This window comes from Camelus ferus, chromosome 7, assembly GCF_009834535.1.
Source record: "Camelus ferus isolate YT-003-E chromosome 7, BCGSAC_Cfer_1.0, whole genome shotgun sequence".
NCBI classification, from domain to species: Eukaryota; Metazoa; Chordata; class Mammalia; order Artiodactyla; family Camelidae; genus Camelus; species Camelus ferus.
In genome coordinates this window covers 34,580,604-34,604,705 of record NC_045702.1, presented here as the reverse complement: position 1 = coordinate 34,604,705, position 24,102 = coordinate 34,580,604, and the positions used below count along the sequence as shown (strand labels likewise).

Sequence of the window (24,102 nt, the reverse complement as noted above, 5' to 3'; positions counted from 1 at the left end):
GAAACTTATGTTAGACTTCTACTCACGTCTGTTTTTCTACTTGGTAAAATTAAACCATAAGATTATAAATCAGTGTGTTTTAAGCCACTGAGTTTACGGTAATTTGTTATGGCAACTCTGGAAAACTAACACCCATTAAGCACAATTATATTATGACAACAACTACTAGTAGTAATAAAGCAGCTGATCTTTATTGACCTCTCACATGTACTTGCAGCATAAGAATTTTGAAAATTATCTAATTTAAATCTTACGACAAACTTATGAAATTGGAACTATCATTAGCTTTGTTTTGAGAAATGTAAAAATTGAGGCTTCAGTTAAAATGTTAGCAAAGAGGTAGCGCCTGAGCTTCGTCAAAGTCTGACCTCAGTCATTTCTCTCTGAACCACTTTCTATGTCCTTCCTGTCTGGTTAGTGATGGATTAAACACAATCTTCTGGTTATAGAAAGATCTTTCCAAAATATTTTTCTAAGTTTAATATTCATTTAAATTTAGTAAAATTCAAGAAAACAGATCCACCGTCAGATCCCCTAGAAGGAAGTCTTTCTTAGTGAAAGTTTTACTGTACCTCAAAATTATAATTAAAATCACTAATTCTTAGTGGGTAGAAATGTAGGGGTACAAAAGTCAGACCCTGGTTATTCTAAACTTAACTCTAGGGTACGGCTGAATCTCTGCAAATCATCCTTTTCTTGTCCCAGCTGAGTAAAACAAAATGTGTCACTTAAGGTTTACACTACTTAGATTTCCATCGTTCAAGATTGGCTATTTTGATTAAGGTAAAAAATTCCTCTTTCCATTCTTTACCTGAATCCATCCTGCCTGCTTTTACCCCCTTATTAATTTGAAAAATCTAATCTGTAACAGATTGATCTGAGAGTGATAAAGCTATATTGTATTTAACATACTTCAAGCATCCTGTATTTCTAGTAAACTTGTCAGCACAGGAACTTGTTCATTTACTTTACTTCCCTATATTTTCCTTAAAATCTTTACATTTTTAATCTTTCCAGAATTTGCATTTTTACCTACTTGTCATTTGCCTTCTGAATCTGATTATTCAAATCTACCTACTTTTCCTAAATAGTTTTTTTTCCCTTGGTTTACATTGTGAATAATTGTGGGCAGAAATTATTTTTCTTGGACTCATTTCCTCTACACTTTTTAATATATTAATATCATTCAATTCCTATTTTTTTCATTTAGATAATAGCTGATGAAGACAGCTGTTGCAGTATAAATTGTACACAAGGTAGTTCAAAATGCATTTTGATGACGGCTCCTTATACTCAAGGCAGGGCACTGAGGCTTGGCCATTTTCACTCAGATCTTCCATGGAGCTTAAGGGGGATACTGATTTAGCTTCCTGACACAAGAAAAAACAAACAAGAAACAAAACAGTAAAACAACTAGTTGCAAACATCATCTCAGAAGCTATGGAATAATGCTAATAATAATAATCATGATTATTACAGGGGGAGCAACAGACCTACACTGCTTACTGTTGATCATATGCCCAAGGCTGAAAAATACATAGAAGTATTTGGAACTTTTACATAATTCTTCCCTCAGCATCCTACAACCACTGCAGGTTTATGAAAGAATTACAAAGTAGAAAGCCAGGCCAAAACCAAACCCAAACCAACCAACCAAACAAAAAACCACTTAGAAATATCCAGGATTTTGACCCCAAATTCTTTTTGGCATCTCTGGCCCCAATGAGTTGGTTAGTGAGTGTTTCTCAAAGGGTGGTCCCACGCCAGCAACATTAAAATCACCTGGGAACTTGTTAAAATGCAAACTCTCCAGCTCAACTTCAGACTTAAGTGAATCAAAAGCTCTGGGGAAAAGGTTCAGGAATTTGGGGTCTAACAGTCTATCCAGGTGATTCCAACTGACGTCAGTGTCTGAGAAACTAGTGTAGATCCTAGGGGAGCTGGAAGTCCTTTCTCAAGGACTAGTCTTATTTAAGCAATTTTGATGATGCGTCCTTTTTTGTCAACTGTACCCAGTTCTGTTATCCTTCAGAGAGTAGAGTGACTTTCCAGGGCAGAGAAGCAGCAACAGAGCATGCAAAAACCAAACAAGAACATAAATTTAAAAGAAAAAAAACCACTAATAAGAAAGACCTCATAAGCCTAAGCACTTGTAACTTCTTTTCCCTCTGAGAATTATATTCCCCAGCACACAGTGGGCCTGAAGAACTCTCAAAGGTGGGCCAGTTGGACACATGATGTGATCCAACTGCTGTTTTATGACATGTATCAAAAACATCGGAGAAGTAAGTTAGAAATGCTGTCAATAAACTCAGATTTCCACAGATGACAGATCTCACTCCTAACAAGGTTACTGCCTTTGAGTGAACAAACAAGCAAACAATGACACTCACTGTTGCGAAATGTTCTTTAAGGAGTATTTGTGTGGCTCTCCGTGCAGGATGTACTATAGAACCACAGCACACCCACCAAGCCTGAGGCCGACTACTTGACAGCTGCAGACAGCTAAAAATTTGAAGCTGAATATTGCATGAGGTGTGGTGTTTATTAGGAATGAGTACTTTATTTTATTAACTAATTTAAATATCTTTTTTAAGTCCCCTAAGAAGATCTCTGGTTTGGAAAATTGCAATTTGATGACAATTCAAATACTCTAAATGCTATGTTACATTCAATGCATATGATAAATTCCTTATTTCAAATTTAAATTGAGGTCTACAGCTTTTATTAATAAAAACCTTTTTTCTCACTGCTACCACTAAATAAATATTAAACATATTCTAAAATACTAGTGAAAAGAGTGTCGGTTTTTAGCTTTTCAGAGTTACTCATAGGTCCCTATTTGTCTTTGTCTAGGATTCCTGTGAACATTCCTCTTCAAAGTGGGAGGAAAATGGGTCCTTTAGCAGCATTCAGGGTGCAGCCCTTGCCTGTAGCTAAAATAAAATATGTGCCTCTACTTGGTCCCCAAACAGTTCTGTGGGAGACTTTCTCAAATTTTTAAGGGTCATGTTAGTGGAGAGACTCTTCCTTTTTGCTTAAAGTATTGTAGTAGCTTCCTATTTGTCTCCCTTGTTCTGGTTTTCCCCCCTTTTAATCCACCTTACTACTAATTAAATTTTTCTAAAATTTTTAAAACCTTAACTTCTATCAAACCCTTCATAGTTCTCCATTACATGTGGGCTAAGTCATTTTGACTTCATCTCTTATTGTTATATCCAGATTTTGGAAAACTCCTGAGCGTGAGTTTGAATGCTCATGACAGACCTGGTCCTGTAGCAGGAAGGGCACAAAACTACAGTATCAACATGGTGCCTCTTCTCTTAGAGTGTCATTTTTACTTATTAATAAGTAGTTTAAATAATACTGTTTACTTTAATTGACATCCACTTTTAAAAGAAATCAAGTGTCTTTTATGCTTGCAAAAGACTACCTTGAGCTCTTTTTTAATTCCTCTATAAAACATGTTTGAGATGACTCAGACTGTACAAACTCTCCATTCCAGATAGCCATGCTGACGCTGGCCTTTTCTTCCCTTAAGGCTGTCCAGACCCTGGTTCTCTAGGTGGGTTCCACTCATCAGTGACCATCTGATTCTCCTTTTCATCAGGATTTACCATACTATGCTACCCAAGAGTAGGTGATTTACCTAGAAAGCTTACAGATTCCTTCAGCTCCTCTAACTAGCCAGATTTACTGAACTTGCTCAGATCAGCTTGATTTATCCATTTTAGACAAGCTACTGGACCAGCAGCTGCCATTATAGGGATGTCAGATTATACCTCCTAATTATTAAGGTTCCTCCTCTTGGTCATGATTGGAACAGGTTCCTCAACAAGACAGAATTCAGTTTTAGAAAATGTGTTTCCTAAAATATGTAAGATGATGTTGAATAGAATTTTTTTTCTTTTCTTTTCTTTTCTTTTTTTTTTTGTGAGAGGAGTGAGGGACTCAGAATTTTAAGTGAAGTCCCAAACCAAGTACTAAGAGAGAAGTATGTCCATATTTGACAGAAAACACAAGGTTTCTGCCCTATATTTCTTCCAGGTTGATTAGGGGGCAAATGGACTTTTCTGAGACCCTCACTCCATGCCATCTAGCCTACAACCAGAAGAAAAATTAGGGAAACATTGGTTAAAGAGGAAGGATGCATTGATCTAGAAGGAGGATGCTGGGGTGATCTGGTAGACTCTCAACCCTAAGCTTTGTAAGAAGCTAAAAAAATTCAACTTTTATGGAGGTAAATTTTACATGCATACAATAAAACGCACCAGTGAAAATGTATAGTTTGATGAGTTTTGATAAATATAATCATCACCTGTGTAATCACAACCACATTCAAGATGTAGAATATTTCCATCCCCCAAAAGTTCCTTTGTGTTCTCCACTAGGTCTTAGGCAACCTCTGATTTGTTTTCTATCAATTTAGACTAGCTTTCTCTATTCGAGGACTTTGTATCAATGAAGCCAAATAGTATGTTTTTTTGTGTCCTTTTGCGCAGCATGTTTTTCAGCCTTATCAGTGTTGCCTGTATTCATTCCTTTCTGTTGCTGAGCAGTATTCCATTGTATAAATATATTACAATTTGTTTAATTATTTACCTATTCATGGATATTTATATTTCCATCTTGGAGCTATTATGAATAAAGTTGTCATAGATATTCACATATGAGTCTTTGTGTGAACAATGCTTTCCTCGATCTGTGTAGATGGACTGCAGTAGCAACACTGTGTGTTAGGTATATGGGTAATTTTTTATAAGAAGCTGTCACAATGTTTTTCAAAATGATGTGCCATTTTATATTGCCCCCAGCAATGTATGAAAAGTTCCAGTAACTCCACATTCTTAGCAACACTTGATAGCATTAATCTTTTACATTTGATTATCTCAGTGACTTTAATTTGCATTTCTCAAGTGAGTAATGACGTTGAGCACCTTTTCAGGCTCTTATTGCTCATTCAGATATTTTCATGTGAGCACCTGCTAAAATCTTTTGCCAATTTTTAAATTAGATTGTTGTGAGAATTCTTTGTCTAGATATACACACGTAACATATATATAGTGTGTGTGTGTATATACATACATATATATCAGCTTGTATATAAATATCAGCTTGTAAATTCCCATAGAACTATTGTCATTTTAACTGGGAAAGCTGAATCTTAATAATATTGAGTCTTTTTTTTAAATTGAAATATAGTTGATTTAACAACATTGTGTTAGTTTCTGGTGTACAGCAAAGAGATTCAGTTATCTATCTTTATCTATCCGTATATACATACACACATATATAGATATTCTTTTTTAGATTCCTTTCCATTATAGGTTATTACAGGATATTGAATATAGTTCCCTGTGCTGTACAGTAGGACCTTGTTGTTTATCTATTTTATATAAAGTAGTATGTATATTTTAATCCCAAACTCCTAATGTATCCCTCCTTCCCCTTTCCACTTTGGTAACCATAAGTTTGTTATCTATGTCTGTGACTGTTTCTGGTTTATAAATAAGTTAATTTGTATCCTTTTTTTAAGATTCCACATATAATATATGATATTTGATATCAGATGATTGTCTTTGACTCCTTCACTTAGTATGATAATCTCTAGATTCATCCATGTTGCTGCAAACAGCATTATTTCATTCATTTTTATGACTAAGTAATATTCCATTGTGTATACATATATACCACATCTTCTTTATCTGTTCATTTGTCAATGGACATTTAGGTCGCTTCCATGTCTTGGCTATTGCAAATAGTGCTACTGTGAATATTGGGATGCATGTATCTTGTATCTTTTAGAATTAGAGATTTCTCCAGATATATATACCCAGGAGTGGGATTGCTAGATCATATGGTAATTGTATTTTTAGTTTTTTAATGACTCTCCATACTGCCCTCCATAGTGGCTTCACCAGTTTACATTCCCACCAACAGCAGAGGAGGATTACTTTTTCCTCCTACCCTCCACAGCATTTAGTATTTGTAGACTTTTTAATGATGGCCATTCTGACTGGTGTGAGGTGATACCTTATTGTAGTTTTGATTTGCATTTCTCTAATAATTAGTGAAACCGGGCATCTTTTCTTGTGCCTGTTGGCCATCTGTATGTCTTCTTGGGAGAAATGTCTATTTAGGTCTTTTGCCCATTTTTTGATTTGGTTGCTTGTTTTTTTGATATTAAGCTGTATGAGCTGTTTGTATATTTTGGAAATTAGTCTCTTGTCATTTGCATCATTTGCAAATATTTTTTCCCATTCTGTAGGTTGTCGTTTCATTTTGTCAATGATATCCTTAGCTGTGCAAAAGCTTTTAAGTTTAATTAGGTCCTATTTGTTTATTTTTGCTTTTATTTCCATTACTCTAGCAGACAGATCCAAAAAAAAATATTGCTGTGATTTATGTCAAAGAGTGTTCTGCCTGTGTTTTCCTCTAGGAATTTTATAGTATCTGGTCTTGCATTTAGGTCTTTAATCCATTTTGAGTTTATTTTTGTTTATGGTGTTAGAGAATGTTCTAATTTCATTTTTTTTTTTACATGTAGTTGTGTAGTTTTCCCAGCACTACTTATTAAAGAGACTCTTTGTCCATTGTATATTCTTGCCACTTTGTCATGGATTAAATGACCATAAGTGCATGGGTTTATTTCTGGATTTTCTATCCTACTCCATTGATCTATGTATTTGTTTTTGTGACAGTACCCTACTGTTTTGATTACTGTAGCTTCGTAGTATAGTTTGAAGTCAGGAAGCAGGATTCCTCCAGCTGCATTCTTCTTTCTCAAGATTGTTTTGGTTGTTCAGGGTCTTTGGTGTTTCCATACAAATTAAAATTTTTTTTTGTTCTAGTTCTGTGAAAAATGCCATTGGTATCTTGATAGGGATTTCACTGAATCTGTAGATTGCCTTGGGTAGTATGGCCAATGTGGATTCTTCCAATCCAAGAACACAGTGTATCTTCCATCTGTTTGTGTCATCTTCAATTTCTTTCATCAGCATCTTACAGTTTTCAGAATATAAGTCTTTTGCCTCATTTGGTTTATTCCTAAGTATTTTATTCTTTTTGATGTGTTAGTAAATAGAATTGTTTCCCTAATTTCTTTTTCTGATATTTCATTTTTAGTGTGTAGAAATGCAACATATTTCTGTATATTAATTTTGTGTCCTGCAACTTTACTGAATTCATTGATGAGCTCTAGTAGTTTTCTAGTGTCATTAATTATTTAAATTACTATTTATAATAATTCCTGAGCGGAGTGTTGAAGTCACCATTCAAAAATAGACAAACATATGTATAATATTATGTCTGCTTAATGAAATGCCTCTTTTATTACCAAGAAATATCCTTCTTTATCCATGGTAAATTTCTTGTCCTGAAATCTACTTTGTCTGTTATTAATGTAATCACTCCTAACTTCTTTATGATTAGCATTTTTATAGTTATATTTGTTAATCTTTTTACTTTTAATCTATATTTGTCTATATTTAAAGAGCATTTCTGATAGACATATATTTTGATTTTTATTCAGTCTAATAATTTTTACTTTTTAATTTGGTTCATATGTATTTAACATAACATTTGATATTACTGAGTTTAAGTGCAAAGTAATATTTATTTTCTACTTGTACCATTTTGTTGTTGTAATTGTTGTTGTTCCTTCATTCCTGTTTTTTGCCTTTCATTTTATATGTATTACTGAAGTATAAGTCATAGCTCTTTGTTTTGTTTTTATTGGTTGTTGTAGAATTTACAGTAAGTTTCTTTATCTTATTAGAGTTGCCCTCAAAGTAATGATACCTCTTCATCTATAGTATAAGAACTTTAGACAGTTTACTCCTAATTCCCTTTCCATTCTTTATGGTGTTGTTGTAATACATTTTATTTTTACACATGTAATAATCCTGTAATATGTTGTTATTCCTTCATCATGTATCTTTTAAAGAAATTTTATAATGTGGATAAGATGTAATTTATATTTACACACAAAATTATCGTTTCAGAAGCTCTTCATGCTTTATGCCAATCAGAGCTGTCATTTGGTACCATTTTTCTTCTGCCTGAAAACTATCTTTACATTTCTTATTGTACATATTTGTCACTAACACTTTTTTCACCTTTTATTTGTCTGAAAATAACATTTTTATCTTTTTTTGCTGAGTATAAAATCTGGAATAATAATTTTTTTTGCACTTTAAGAAAATTATATTTCTCATGGATAGCGTTTTTGAAAAGGCTCTAGTCATTCTTGTCTTTTTCATATGTATTGACTATGTCTTTTTTTCTGTGATTGCTTTTAAGATTTTCTCTTTTTGATTATGCATGCCTTGGTGTGGTTACTTCATACTTCATTTTCTTCTTGCTTTTGATTCATTGAATTTCTTAGATCTATGGGTTTGTAGTTTTCATCAAATATGGAAAATCTTTGAACATTATTTCCTCACGTAACTTTTTCTGCTGATTTCCCCTATTGTCATTTAAATTACACATCTGTCAGACCACTTCAAATTGTCCCATAAGTCACTGTGCTTTGTTCATTTTTTTTTAGTCACTTTCTCTCTTTGTTTCACTTTGAATACTTTTTATTGCTATGTCATCACAGTTATTGATTTTTTTCATCAGTGTATAATCTTCTAGTTTGCTCATCCAATGATTTTTCATATATATCTAGTGTATTCTTTGCACCTAACTTAGCCTTACTTCTAAGGCGCAAACTTTCTGAAGTCTCTCCTACCTGCCCTGAATATTGGACAAAGTGTTTCCACTCTTGTTGATTGGTACTTGAATACTTCCCAGTCCAGTTTGATCTCTGGGAATTATTTATTTTACGGGTCTCCACTAGCTCTATGCTTGATTTTTGGAATTTCATCCTGTGCTTGACAGCTTTGTATTGAAAACCAGACTCTAGAAAACCCACTATGGAGATTTCTAGAGTGCTTTCTCTGAATTCTCACTCCTCTCTGTATTCTTCCTGGAAAAGTGCAGCTGCCTTAGCAAACTCAAGCCTTGATTTCTGCCTGAGCTCAATGAGACCCCTAAGCTGTGCTTGGCTTCCCCCTCCATGTACTGCAGTCCACAATGTTCCTCCAGGCCAACAGCCAGAAAGTTTGAAGTGCCCCTCATTTGTTTTCCTCTGCTCAGAGATCACAGTGTTTAATTCCTAAAAGCAGTTATTTCATATGTTTTTTTTTTTCCCCCAGAGTTCAGCTTGTTTACAAAGTTTGGGCAAGACCAAATTACTTACTCTAATATGGTAGAAGCTTTAGAAAAGGACATATAAGTCAAGAGGCTTCTTTTAAAATCTCAAAGTAACAGCAGGGTTGTGTGAAGGGGGAGCTTTCAAAATATGTCTGGCAAAATACAGAGGGAAAGAAATCATTTTATATTTGCATCTCTCCAAGTTCAGACTGTTTAGGAGACTAGGAATTTAGGTGAAAATGCTTAAAAAAATTTTTTTTGGTTTGCATTTGTAAACAAGGGAAAACAATTTGAGCAGAAATTAAAGTGGACACTGAGTTCAAGGGAGACTGACATGCAGATTCCTGGTTTGTATTAGAGGAATCAGCAACTTCATGTTCTAATTTAGTTCTCTGATAAGTTGGATGTGGTTTGTTTCAATATTTACATCATTTTTGCCAAGTTTCATATTAGCTTGGATATCTGGTTAAATTTTGATGCTCTCTTAACCTCTCTTTATACTTTGAATACCAGAGAGTTATTATTTCTAGGGATTGGTAGTGGAATCAATAAAACCACTGAGAAATTTACAATATTGCTTTTCTGCGGACCAATCCTCCAGGGACAAGCGAATCAATCAAAATTAAAAAAATTTCTCACCACATTTATCTATAGGCAGAATATGCTGAATTGGAATAAATCTTGGGATAATTTAACTTGAACATTCTGTGATTCTGGCCTCTGAACTTTTGTCTGTGAGACCTGCCTTTGACCTCCTCTTTCCCTATTTTAATTACTCTCTGGGGCCCAGCTAAAGTTCCATTTCACCTACTCTGTCTTCCCTGACCACTTCAGGGCACATTCATCTCTTTGCCCTCTGAATTCTTAAACCATTTTATGACTTGTATATAATTGATTATATATTAACTTGTTACATACTATTTAATTTATGCAGTGTTCTTATTCCAATGTCTTCATGTGTGTGAAAGTAATTACTCTTTACTTACGTTGCTTATTCTTTCAAGTGTTTATTAGATAGCTCCTCTGTGTCAGGCACTTTGCTAGGAGATGATACACACTGGTGAAGTAAAAAGATACGGTCCTCATTCTGATGCAACTTGGAATGGCAAGAGAAATACGTATCATCAAAATACAGGCAAATGTATAGTAATAAATTCTGATAAGTTCCTTGGTAGAAAGGTACTGGGATCTATAAAAGAAGACTATTAGGTGAGACTGAATTAACTTTGGTTAGGGAAAGTCTCTTTTTGAAAAAGATATTTGAGCTGAGATATGAAGAATGAAAAATAGTTATCTAGGCAAAGAGTATGGGGAAGAGCCTTCTAGGCATTAGACGTGGCGTGGCATGAACCTGTGGGCTAGGGAAGAGCTTGACACAATGAAGACTATGGAAGATGGTGGCAGCTAGAGCAAGGCTGATGTTAGTAAAGGGTGGGTTTAGAAAGAAGGGCTGAGGGCAGATCTGCAGGGCCTTGTAGCCACATTATGAGTAACTGTATTCTCATACTACAGAAGTTGTTTAATCATTATATTCTGAATGAAAATGAGCCCAGGAGGCAGAATATTGCTTAAAAAGTGGAATGACCTAAATCCTCAAGAGTATAAGGCAAAGGTGACACTAGAAGAGTTGTTTTCAAATTTCAGTGTTAATCAGAATTGTCTGTGTGCTTATTAAAAAATGCAGATTTCTGGTCATCAAATTCAGCGATTCGGAGTCTGCTTTTTTTGCATTTGATAAGTACCCAACTGATTCTTGCCCATATAAGTAGCTCTGACTCCATTCTGTGAAATATAACTGTAAACAGTTAATCATTTCCTTAAACAAAAACAATAACAAAAACAAAACAGTGTTATGGTAGGAATGAGCCTGAGTGATGACAAAGGGAATAAGGAGAAATATAGACACCTCAATGGAATAAAAGGTGTTAGATCTGTACCTATAAGAATTTGTCGTACAGTGAAATGTGGATTAAGTCCTGAAATATTCAATGTTCAGCTATTAAATTTTAAGTTACAAAACTCCCAACTTAATTTCTCAGCATCAAGGAATAGGTGGTAATATACGTTCCTTTGAAGACAGTAACTGTGTCTTGCAGACCTTTTCATCCTGCATGGTATCTGCCAGAGATGGGGTGGTTTATAAATGTTGAATGCCTGAATGAATGCTTTAATGAGTATTTTCCTGATAATTCTTGCTCCAGTTTTTCCCAGCACAGTTATCACCTTCTGCCTCACAGTGTGGGGAAGAGGTAAGGTACTAATAGTTCTAATAACTGATGTATTGCTCCTTGGAGTAATTTGAATAAAATAATGTCTGGAAGAGGCCAATGATTAACCGAAAGAAAATGACCTTCAATCTGTATCCTCATAATGCTTCATAAATGTTTACATTATGTACATTTATAAAATAACCATAATATAGTATAACATTACTTATTTTTTCTACTTGGATTGTGAGCTCCTCAAGGGCGTGCCTTAGTTATCTTTATTACATTTAGGGTTACCCACTGTGTCTTCTTTGGTTGGTGCTAAAAAAATTTATGTTGAATTGAGCTGAGTTATAATGAAGATATTGCAGATATTTTGGCATCTGGATTGGGGCAAGCTTGAGATAAATAACTTTCTTAATACTTCTTAATTCTTATGTTTGCACTCTTTCCTCCTCCCAAGTTACAATGGGATTCAAGGGCACAAAAGTTGACTACACAAGCACCACAGATGGGGAAGAACAGTGCTGTCCAACTGTAGAGTTTCGATTTGGGTTAGGGACAGGGATATATAACAGATGCTGGTTATCTCAGATGAACTCAAGCTAAAGATACATTGATTTCTTGCCAACTTGGCACCAACAGCAATAGAACAAGCCATTATTAGATGCAGACAACCTTCCTAGTTTGTGGATTGAAGAGCTGAGAAAAACACACAGGTCGATAAAGTATGATCTCAGAATTGTGAGCTGGGTGGTCCAAAGCACAATATTGATGATGATAACCGTGGAAATAGAGTGAGAAATATGTGGTGGTGCTCAATTCGTAACTCAGGCAGGTGCCATTTTGTCAATGGAGATTGCTTCGTATGTGAATGTTAGGGATTGAACCACATTGGAAGGCATGGGTAATAGAATCTAGCTCAAATGAAAATAGCTTCTTAAGAGGGGGGCCATAAGCTCTGGTTTCTTTCTGGAAAACCAGGAAACTGGCAAATTGAGGTAGAAATTATGCCAAATCGATATCTAGCAAAAAACTTGTGGTTGATTTTGCTTCCCTGATGCATTGATATGAGAGTCTCTTGATGGCAAATGGTAAATGGTGAAAGAATGTGCATAAACATTTCACTTAAACTGCACTTGATTTGATCATATTATAAGGCTGACCTCACTCATTGTGAAGCAAGCAGTAGACAGAAGCAGTATTAACTTGCTTGGTTAAGAAACACATTGCCTTGACAGCCTTAGTATTATTTTACAGAAAATCTCCTCTTTTTGTGATGCCACTAAACCTTATTTATGAAGAGCATTTTCAGTTTCTCTTTAAGAACATCTTCAGCGGCTGATTTTATGTCAGCTGGTGCCTGGCTCTTCATCAGCTTCTTTCTAAATTAAATTTTCCTGTTTCCTTTCCTTGCTCCACTGAGCCCTTCCTTAATTATCAGATTACAGTGTTTAGCATGATTCCTGGAATTGTTCGTTTTGTCAACCAGAAAGAAAACAGACCTTTGATATATGTAAGACTGTGCCTTCTCGTTTAATGATTCTCCAATTAGTGTCCCAGTCAATCTCAGAAACTGCATCTAAAATAACCAATGAGCACACTTTCCTTCTTGGCTGCTTCCTAATCTCCCTTCCACTACCAGCTTTATCCGTAAATTTTGGTGAAAACAGTCAATCAGATAATGTCATGTGAATATCAAATCACTATGGTTAGTGCTCTTACTCAGTGAGTTTGTCCTAATCTCTTTTTGTGTAGAACTCAGTGTGTCCACATCCTGCTCTTTGCCCTGAGTCTGGGGAATTTTAGTTTCATTAATTAGATAAGCAGGTGTTCTAGGCTATTTCGTGTGCTGGAGAGTGCTTCAGCCAAAAAGCCAAGGCAGTATGTCAGGGCTGGCTTCATAAATGTACCACCTGGGAGCCACAGGGGGCCAGTAGTCAGAAGGTTCCTACCTTGGATTTAATGCTTGGGTAGTGTCTTGAAATTCTTACCAACTTTACCTCTGAGCTTGTATTTTCTAAGTGAAATTCGATGGGACAACGGGACATGTGTGTGAGCAGAGGCGAGTAGCACAAAATGTTTACCCACCTTTCTCACCACCTTATTTGCATATAGTATTTGTGATGCCCCGTGAGCACAGAATTCTGGTGGGTCCACATAGTATGGGTGTTCAGCAAAACAAAAAGTAAGTGCAAGATTGGCACATTGTATCTACAACTGAGAAAGTGGGTGAGCTGACAGCCTGGGGTGCTGTGCTCTCCATTTGAACCAGAATTTGCTTCAAATGCAGAAAGAAGGCAGTGGTGTTCTAAGAAATACGAACAACTGTGAAATAATAGAAAAGGTGTCATTTGGTCTCTGCCTCCAGTTCCTAGCACAGAGCTCCTAAAACCCTTATGATTTCCTAAGTGGTAAGAGTACTAGAAGCATTTTTTGTTCTCCTATTTTGTCTTTGATCCTAGTTCCTGACACAGAGCTCTTAAATCCTTTGCAATTTCTGGGTGATGGAAGTGTCTTTTGTTCTAAGGAGTACCTCTTGGTGGACTCCTGGATAGCTTAACGATAGGGGCTAGCCACCAGAAAGAGCAGTCCATGCTTAGAAGCTTGGAATGTGCAGCTCTGCCTCTCACCCTCCAAGAGGAGAAGAGGAGCTGAGAATTGAGTTAACGATCTATCATACCTTTGTGATGAAGTTTCTGTAAAAATCTCAGGTATGGGTTTAGAGAGCTTTCAGGCTGGTAAGCATATCCATGTGCTGGGAGAGTGGCCCTCCCCTTCTCACAGGGACAGAAGCTCCTTCCCTGGGACCCTTCCAGACCTAGCCCTATGTGTCTCTTCCATCTAGATGTTTATCTGTATTCTTTATCATATTTTTAATCATAATTAGTAAACGTGTTTCTCTGAGTTCTGTGAGCCATTCTAGGAAATTATTAAGCCCAAGAGGGGGTCATGGGAACCCAAATTTATAGCCAATCAGTCAGAAGCATAGGTAACAATCTGAAACTTGTAATTGGCTTCTAGAGTGAAGGATTGGGGCGGTCTTGTGGAACTGAGCCCCTGTGGGATCACCAGATACATAGCGTCAGAATTCAGTTACATTTGAGGACATCCAGCTGGTATTGGAGAATTGTTGGTGTGGAAAACCACCCCCGCCCCACACATAGACACATTCAGAAGTGTCAGACATGTTCTGTGTGAGTAGTATAGGAGAAACACCAAGAGTGTGTTTCTTGTACAGTGACCAAGGAATCGTATCATATCCTTTCTTACTCATGTTACTTCCTTAGCCAACTGCTTATGCTGAAAATGGTGACACAGAAGGAAAGGAAACAGGAAAACCATAGTTCTTTTTCCTTTCATTCTTTCTAACTTACTGGTAAGCTTCAAGTAGAGAGTATTGGTAGAAAGTGTGCTTATCAAGAAGTGAAATAAAAACAGTTGAGTTAGTTTTGTGCAGTATTTCCACTAAGAATGACATTACATATGCATGTACAAGCTACAGAATATCAATTGTGTAATTTTGGTGATTCTGCAATTGTGCTAAATGCTCTTAAATTTTCATTTAAAACAGGCATTGCACAATACAAACAAGAATGGTAAAATTTATGCTAATAATCAAAAATTTAAATTCTTCTGTGCTTCAAATGATATTTGATAGCAAATAAAAACTATAACAAGTCAGGAAAAAGATGAAGAATAAAGAAAAAATATTTATGTTTTAGAACTTTCAATGGCACTTTGTTCCTGGTTTTTGGACAAGAAGCCCCACATTTTCATCTCACTCTGGGCCCTGCAGATCTGTGGGCCATCCCGCAGAATGTTCCCAGCATCACTTTTCTTCTTCCTTCTTTCTTTATCATGGATCTCCAAAAAGCGTGTGTGATTCTTGGACGCGGCTGAGTGAGAGGTTTCTCTGTGTAAACCCCAACAGTGTCAGTGACAGTGTCAGGCTACCTCATATAGGCTGACTGCTCTGGTCCAGGGGCATGGCAGTCTCTGGAAGAAATATGTATCTTCCAGAGATGGAGACTCCATCATAGGAGAGGCCTTACTCTGTGAGTCTTTTTGCATTCCCTCTCTTATCTTTTGCTTTATTCACAATTGATGGTGGCTCCACAGCACCTTGGTTGCCAGAAGCCACCTCAAAAATGAAGAGGCCTTTTGCTTGTTTGGAAAAATGTATCAGTCCTAGGTTACCAGCGGTTAAGAACACATGGTTGGACTTTTACGGTTACTGGCTTTGGTACAGCACAGCTTTTAGATGTCAAGGCCCTGAGCCTAGAGCAAGCAACATCACTGTGTGAGTTTGTGTGTTTGTGAGAGAGAGAGAAAGGGAGAGGCACTGTGCATGTTTTAGGAGTGGCAGAAACTCTGGGGAGCAATATCCTTTTCTTCCTCCTGCTTCTCTACAACTAACACCCTCAAACTGTGAGAAATTTCTGAAGATCATCTTCTTCATTGGAAGGCCATAGTGTATATTCTAACTTTTAAAATGTTGATTTCTTCTCATCATAAAAGAATGCAGGCTACTTGGGAAAATACAGGAAAAAGCATAAAGATGTAAGAAAAAATGCCTATAATTTCATCATACCGTTAACCAGTGTTACCATTTTGGTTACCATTTTCATTTTAGCTTTTTCTCTCTTCTTTCCTCCCATTCCCCTCCTTCTCTTCTACCTTCTAATCCTGCTTTATATACATACACACACACACACACACACACACACACACACACACACACACACATACACACATATACATATACACACACACGCATGTATGTGTACATATGTATCTGTTCCTCCCAACGAAGTGGATTTATACTCTTTATATAGTTTTGTCACTTGCCCCTTTCCTTAACATTATGCAAGCATTTCTCAGTCATTAATTTGCCTCTGAACACATTATTTTAAAAACTGGATGAGAACAGCACTTACATAGATGTGCGATGATTTACAAATCCGCCTCGTAAGAGTTGTACACATAGGTAATTTACACATTACTCTTCTGTGTTTGCATCTGTACTGATGTCTCCATCTACTTTTCCAAAAATATTTAGAAAATATCATTGAGACTCGTTATGTCTGTATTCTCCACTGGATTAAGCAGTGACCAATCTGGAACTTTCTGCCATTTTAAGATTTAGATTACAGTGCAATCAGTTGTGTGGTGACTGAAAATTTAAAATAACTCGAAATAGGATAGATTGAGTCAATTTGATATCTGTGAATAGAAACACCTTCAGTCATCACAAGATTAATGAGTAAGGTGTTAACATAAACCAATAAAGCAGAGAGACTTTAAGGACTTTCTATCATTTAAAGCCTCACCCCATTATCCTTTTCATGCAAGTGCCCTCAGGCTTTTGAATTAATTGTGTGCGGTTTAAGAAGATTTAAGATGAGGGCGATCCACTCAGCAGAGAGCAAACTTGACCATGGCTATCTTACTTTAATTAATCTCTTTATTAGCTATCTTTCAGTTCACTCAACAACTGAATTAAAAAGAAGTAAAATCGTATTCTGTTGAGTTGAGGGAACAATTGAGTTACAAAGTAATCTGATATAGAGAGGATCAAGGACTGTAAAACTTAGAATTCCTAAGAAGTGGACCTGAATTGAAAGCCCTTTTACACCAGGTTTTTCATGCTTCAGTGGCAAACTTTTCTTCCAGGTTCCCTGGATCGTGCCCTTAACCCCTTGGGGTTTGTGAACAGAAAGCTTTCTCCCTTTGACTTACAGCCTAGGCTAGCATTCTAAAAATGATTGGGTTCAAAAAGTTACTCCTTTTTTAACTCTGTAAGAATTTAAGTTTCTTTTAGAAACCAGATCCTCTCGAGACGACTGAAAAATGTGCTTTTTCCATAGCAGCCCTTTTATTGCACATTGGAAACTCGATTAGATTATAAGTACTTTTGTGCCTGTGTCCATTCATTTACCCTAAGAATATCTATTAACTAATTGACTGCCTACTGTGTGCCCAGCATCATACAAGATGAGTAACAATTATAGCTCCTTTCCTCTTGGAGTTCATTCTTTGGGGAGAAACAATCATATGACCTAAAGGGAAAAGAAATGTGAAAGATGCTAGAAGGAGAGGTGTTTGGTGGTACGAATGCCTGTAACAGAATAGTCACAGAGAGCAGGGGCTTCTGTGAGCCTGAAAGATGAGAAGGTGTGTGCCATAGGAGGGGACGGGGAGGAACGAGCATTCCAGAAAAGGGAACCACACTGGCAGAGGCTGTGAGAGGAAGCAGTATAGCAGGGGTAGAAGAATTTGTAACCTGACCAGCCTGTGACATTTACAAAAAAATCACAGAAGTGAGCTAAATAGATGAATCTCTAGGTCCTAACACTGTGGGCTTCTCTGGTTTGGTGGTGAAATCACCGCTATAAATGAGCCCCAGAGATGACACAGATTAGTCATATAAAAATGTTGTTAAAGCAGTCCAATAATTACAACATATTATTCAAAATGCATTTTACTCAAAGATATAAAATAGCAAAAAAAAAAAAAAAAAAAAGAAAGAAAAGAAGGAAGGAAAGGAAGAAAAGAAAGATTATACCATGAAAGGCCCTATGGGACAAACCACATTTGACAAAGAAATAACTTACAAAGTCTGGTAGAAAAGAGAAGATGGCAGCTTCAAAAATGTTCCACTCAACACAGTATGTCAGATGAGGATGTTGGTGGGGAAAAAGTTTTGAGAGAAGCACTTTTCTGCATGCTAAAGGTACAGTCAATGCCCTCAAGGAATGGCAAGTCATGTGGTGCAGACATGTGATCAAGCCCACACAGCACATTCAGATGTGGTGTTTTAAGATGAATGATCACACAGGCCAGGACAAAGAACCCGCATCCACCCTGATGGTATGGGCCATCAGCAAGGTTTCATGGAAGATAGGATGCTGAAGCTGAATGCTGAAGAGGGAAAATTCTCAAGGCAAATGTGAGGAGGAAAAGCAAAAGAGACAAGAGGAACAGAATGAGTGAGGGCATTATGTTATGCTAAGGAAACTGCTCAGTACTATGCAGCAGTGTTTTCCTCCAAAAGCTGATTTGGGATTGCATTTTCATGAGTCCATAACGTGAGAAAACATGAGGATGCTGAAGAACACACACACATTTTCAAAGACACACATTTCCCAGGAACCGGGAGTACAACAGTGGGCAAAGTCTGCCTTTATGAAGCCAACATTCTAACAGAGACACAACCAATAAACACTTAAGTGAAAAGTGCTTTCAAATAGAGATAAGTGCTTTGAAGAAAAGTAAACAGTATGAAAGAACATGACTGGAGGAGATATTTTAGATGCTGTGGTAGGTACTTCTGCTGAGGCGACAATTAGACAGAGACAGGAAGGAAGTGGGGAAGTGAGCCATGCCACTACCTGGACAAATGTCTGTTCCTGATAGAGGGACTAGCAAGGGCAGAGGGTCAGAGGCAGAAACATGCTTGGCATGTGTAAAGAAGACTAAGAAGAACTGCTGAACCCAGATTAAAGAGAGCGAGGAGAGGGATAAGATATAAATATGAAAAGATAGCTCGGGACCGGATTATATAGGTCACATCTATGCCTCACATTTTCTTGTAGGAGATCAGGACAGGAACTCGGATTTCATTTTATGTTGGGTGAGAAGAAGTCTAGTTCTGTGTTTCCCTGAGTGTGTTCTTTGGAACACTTGAGATAAGAAAACTTCTTTTAAAAATTTGTTTTACGGTAAATTACAAAGTCCAGCATGCTCTGTCCCCCTGTGGCAAATTCACTGTGTGTTCTAGCATTCTTCTCAAAAGAAAACCTGGGACAAGGTCATCAGAGGTACTCACTGTTTCTTTAAAGTGAGCTCAAGAAACAGAAGTGAAGGACTGGGAAAGGGGATGAAGGAATGTTCAGCCTAAGATTCTTTATTGAGTTGATAGTCAAAAAATGGTGTCTAGATCTATGCAAAATCCCATTTGGGGTATGACCAGAGGAGAATGCTATCTCTAGTGCTGGGCATTATTCTTTAGTTAATGTTCTTTTAAGTCAAATTGTTTTGTGGAATCATTTCACATTTTCTGCTTGGAGTCAGTTAAAACCCCAGTTTTTGATCCAGGGTAATGTGGCACCTCACTGACATGAGACTGGAGATGTCACGTGGCTGTCGTGAGCAGCTACCAGTATTTGAGTTACTTGAGTCAAGTCACTCTTGACTTTGGGCATCTGATTACTACTTGAACTTAAAGGGCTTGGAATATCTCTGAGATTGTTTTTATTCATTTGGTATTTATATGAATTACTTTTAATGGATATCTCCTCTTCTCTATTTGTGCAGTATTTTTTAATACTTAATTGAAGTACTTTTAACCTAATTAACTTTTCTTTACTTTGTTAGAACTGGGGTTTTAGTTAAGTGCTTCGTGGTCTTTTGAATCCTGTTTCTAATACTGTATGGATTTTTGTCCCTCTTAGCTTCATTATACGTGAAAATCTCATCAAATGCCACAAATGTTTTTATACAAGATATTAATAAAAACTGGGCATGGAAAGGTCTTTCATATTTTGGTCCTGGGGGAGAAATCTAGGTGACAGAAAATACTACATTTCACAGTCTTATGTACCGTGAGTAAACACATATGAAATTAAAATAGGCAGACATTAATGTCTAGTGGAGGAATCCAATGTACCTAAATACCAAAACAAAGAAAAACCAAATTTTTTAAAAAATCCTCAAAACAAATGAGTAGTATAAGATGCAATAGGAGAGCAGGGTTTTTTTATGAATAACCACTTTTGTGAGTAATAGTGGCAAACATTAAGACATAATCTAATAGTTTAAAATCTAAGAAAGATTTTCACTGTCCATTTCCTACTAGATAGTCATGTGTTTTTATTTCAAGAAAGTTTATGGGAGTTTAATTATTCTCCAGAGCCTAATGTCTGACAAACAGCTCACTACTCATTTAAATTTGGTTAAACTCCCCGTGGAGTAGTAAGATGCCACTTTTGACCTCCATTTTAATAGAAGGAAGGATTTCATTAATACCCTTTCTTAACTACTGCTCTAATTAATATGTACAAGTCAAAAGAGCTGATTTACACTACCTGGATTTCATAAAGAAGAGGAACTAAGAAATCATGAAATAAAAGCTTTATCTAAATACACAGGAAGACACTCAACAATACGTACTAAATGTGAATTTCTCATAGGGGAGCATCCCGCCAGAATTCCAGTGCCAAGCAATTCCACTGGCAGAATGTAAAGTTGTGTTTTCTACCATCAGGAGGCTTAGCTGAAAAGAGAGCCCAACAAAATGAGAAGTGCTTGAATGAAGGCCAGGGGAAGAGAAATGCAACTTCTATTTTATAGGGACTGTCTTCAAACATTCCAGCACCCTTTGAAGGCATTGCAGTAACTCTAGCTTTATTTTAGAGTCTTCTCTCTGCCTTATGAATAAGCAATGGGAGAAAGATTGGTTACTCTTATTTCTTTTATATCATCTTTTTAGGAATGGTCTCTAAAGTAAACTCCTTTTCTTTCCCCTCTGAAAGTCAGATTGTGATAACACCAATCAGCTAAATTTAAAAATACCAAAAATTTCCAAATCTCACCTTCATTTTGTATTTTAGGATTATAGCAAAATCTACCAAAGAAAATCCTGAATGTAAAGAAAATGAATAAATATGAGCTGTTATTATTTAGCGGAGGTAGAACATACAGATTTTATTTTAGGGAAAGTCCTCACACAGTATTTAGGGAAGAAGCTACTATATATAATTTCTCTTCGTCTATCTCCTGAGAACTACGTTTGTAACAATGCCAAATTCCTCTTCTTTTAATTCTGCCATCCTCATCTGGTTATCTGTGAAGTAGTCTTAAATTAGTTTCTGTCTGAAATGATAATCTTCCATGGAATTTTCAGAAAAATTTACATGAAAAACGCATTTGACTTAATCCATAAAGGTGTTATGCTAGTTGCTGGCAATGATTTATATACAATGAACACATGACTCCTCTTCTCATGGACTGTACAAATAGGATCAGTAAGGGAGAAAAATAAGTTAAGATAAGCCAGAATGTGCTAAATGCTATTAGAGATACATCTAGTAATTGGGAAGGAATTGTGAAAAGGGGGCTGGGGTTTAATCAGGGAAGTTTCATGAAGGAAGAGACATTTGAGTGAGTCTGAAAAGGTTTGGATGGGGAAAGGCCAACTCAAGTGGAATGATGTGAGCAGAGGCAGAGAGAGTGGGAAGTGCTGACTAGCTCCATACAACAGAGAAGAATCTAGATCACCTGAGGTGTAGGATCTTGAGGGGGAGGCTTGGGAAGTAAAACTGGAGAAAGTGGCTGAGTTCAGATCTCAGATGAGTGGGAATGAGGCAATGGTGTTGTGACTGCAGTGATAGCACATGCAAATTTTCCCTCAAAGACACGGCACGAGCAAAGATATGTTGTAGGAAGACCAACCTGTGATGTGGGGCAGGGTGGGCTAAGGAAAAGACAAGACCCTGGCAGGGAGAACAATTAGGAAGGCAACGCAGTGCAGGGGTTTCAGGTGAAAGTGATGAGACCGCTAGGCGGGACAGTGACACGTGAATGCGTTATGAATGCACTGAAGTTACTGTAGCTTTGCAAGCCTGACGGCTTGATTCTAGAAAGGGATTTGTGAACCTTGAGAGGTTCTATTTTTTTATCCTAGAGGATAAAAGTTTTAAAATATTAAGAAATTTTTAGGTGTCTTCCCCACTCTCCTTTTAGGTAATTAAAAAAAGACCTTGTGTTCTAATTGGCTATTTGTGTCAGAAATACAGCCCAAATGTGTCTTTGTTCAAAGCATAAGTAGCATAGCTCATGGTAGGAAGTAGGCCTTTGACTGGTCTTTATGGATTTTTCTATTTCTACGCAGGAAGCATGAAGTACTCTTATCGTCACGTCTTGTCTTTGTGAAAGAAGTCTTTTTGTGCTCCCAGGGTTGATCATAGTATTTGAGGTGTATTTTACACAGCACCACTCAGTGAAAATCATAGGCTCTTGGGAGTCCAAATGCAGCAATTCAAGTGACATTGATTGATTGGGTACAGGTTACTATGAAGAAACTACTTCACCCAAGTCAGCTGTTCTGCTAATAGTAACTTAAATGCTGACGCTTACAATGCTCAGGATTTAAGCACAAGAGAAACACCCTAAGGTTTGTATAACCCAACCTAAGAATTATAAAGAATGACTGATGCCATACATTTTCATTTAAATATTTGAGTGTGAATAATTATTGAACTAAATCTATCCCTGCTTTTGCAACGTGATAGAATTAATCATTCCTCAGAAGTTTCTGTTAGAAAACTGTAAGTGGACTGTTAAGCTTTGGCTCAGGGGCATGGTAACCTTCCCATCAACATAAATTAATCATCAGCATAAGCTAATGGAAAATTAAAATTGATGTCCAGCGCCTTGTAATTCCTGTCTCATCCATCCCATGACTGTAGATTTTCTCAAATGGGTTAATTTTATATAATGAAATGTCATGCCAGACATAACTCTTTTGTATTATTTTATAGCTTTACTATTTAGGGGTAGGACTGATCTCATTTCTCATCTATCTAATATATATATATATTTTTACCATGTTTGAAAGTAATTATTTCTCAAATGACTAACCTGTTGTCATAGATAGACATAAAAGTTAACAATTGGAAATTTGAGAAATGGAATCAACTTGTACTTCACAGTTTGTGCAGTATTTCATTTACTTGTCTCAACAATTCTACTGTCCTGGATTGAATAATGTCCTCCTCCAAAATTCATGTCTGCCTAGAACCTGTGAATGAGACACTGTTTGGAAATAGGGTCTTTGCAGATGTAATCAAGTTAAGATGAGTTCATGTTGGGTCAGCCTTAAATCCAGTATGACTGGTGTCTTTGTAAGAAAAAGGAAATCTGAATCAGAGACACACAGGGATAATGCCATATGGTGATGGAGGCAGAGACTGGAGTGATGCCTCTATACATCAAGGGGTGCCAAGGATTGTCAGCAACCACAGGAAGCCAGGAGGGAGACAAGAGAGAATTCTCCCCTAAAACCTTTAGGGAGGACATGATCCTATCAACACCTCGATTTGGAACTTCTGGACTTCAGAACTGTGAAAGAATAAATTTCTGTTAAGTTTGTGGCAATTTGTTATAGCAGCCCTGGGAAACTAATACATCTAGGAAGTGAATTTTATCCAAATTTGTTGATAAGACATCTATGGAGGAAATGAGTATTTCTGATGGCCTAGTGTGTGAGAAAGCTTTATAGAGTTTATTTTGTTTAATCTTCATAATAACCTACAAGGCAGATAATAGTATCTACATTTTAAAAACTAAGGAGGCTCAGAAAGTTAAGAACATTTACCATAGCCACTCATATCTTTTCGTTTCAAAGCCTTGAGTTCTTTCCCCTACTTCAAGCTGCCTTGTACAGTTTGAAGTAGTACAAACTGTTAACAGCAGGAGTTCCAGCTCCATCTGGGTGCCTCTCTGTAGGAGCTGGTGCACGGAAGAGTCTTGTGTTAAGTGAGATGTTAAATAAGCTAATTTCTAATTAGTTTCCAATTCTGAAGTTCTAGAAAAGATCCACCAGATCACACAGAATTTTAGAATACTACTGGATTTTAAAGCCCCTACTAAAACCCAGGACTCTCAACCAAAACACACAGGCTGCACCCCCATA

At 36.7% G+C, this 24,102-nt stretch overlaps 1 protein-coding gene across 6 annotated transcripts in view; it reads right to left on the bottom strand.

The window, feature by feature from the left end:
* IMMP2L (inner mitochondrial membrane peptidase subunit 2) overlaps nucleotides 1-24,102 on the bottom strand; it is a 1,220,903-nt gene that overhangs the window by 306,490 nt on the left and 890,311 nt on the right. The window contains exon 8 of one of the 6 annotated variants that reach the window (XM_032483685.1): nucleotides 1,348-1,370. The exons of the other annotated variants lie outside the window; for them this stretch is intronic. Within the exon in view, the coding sequence (XP_032339576.1) occupies nucleotides 1,363-1,370 (8 nt within the window). The 3' untranslated portion in view covers nucleotides 1,348-1,362. Of the gene's footprint in view, nucleotides 1-1,347; nucleotides 1,371-24,102 lie in introns of those variants that run through there. 6 annotated transcript variants of the gene reach the window in all.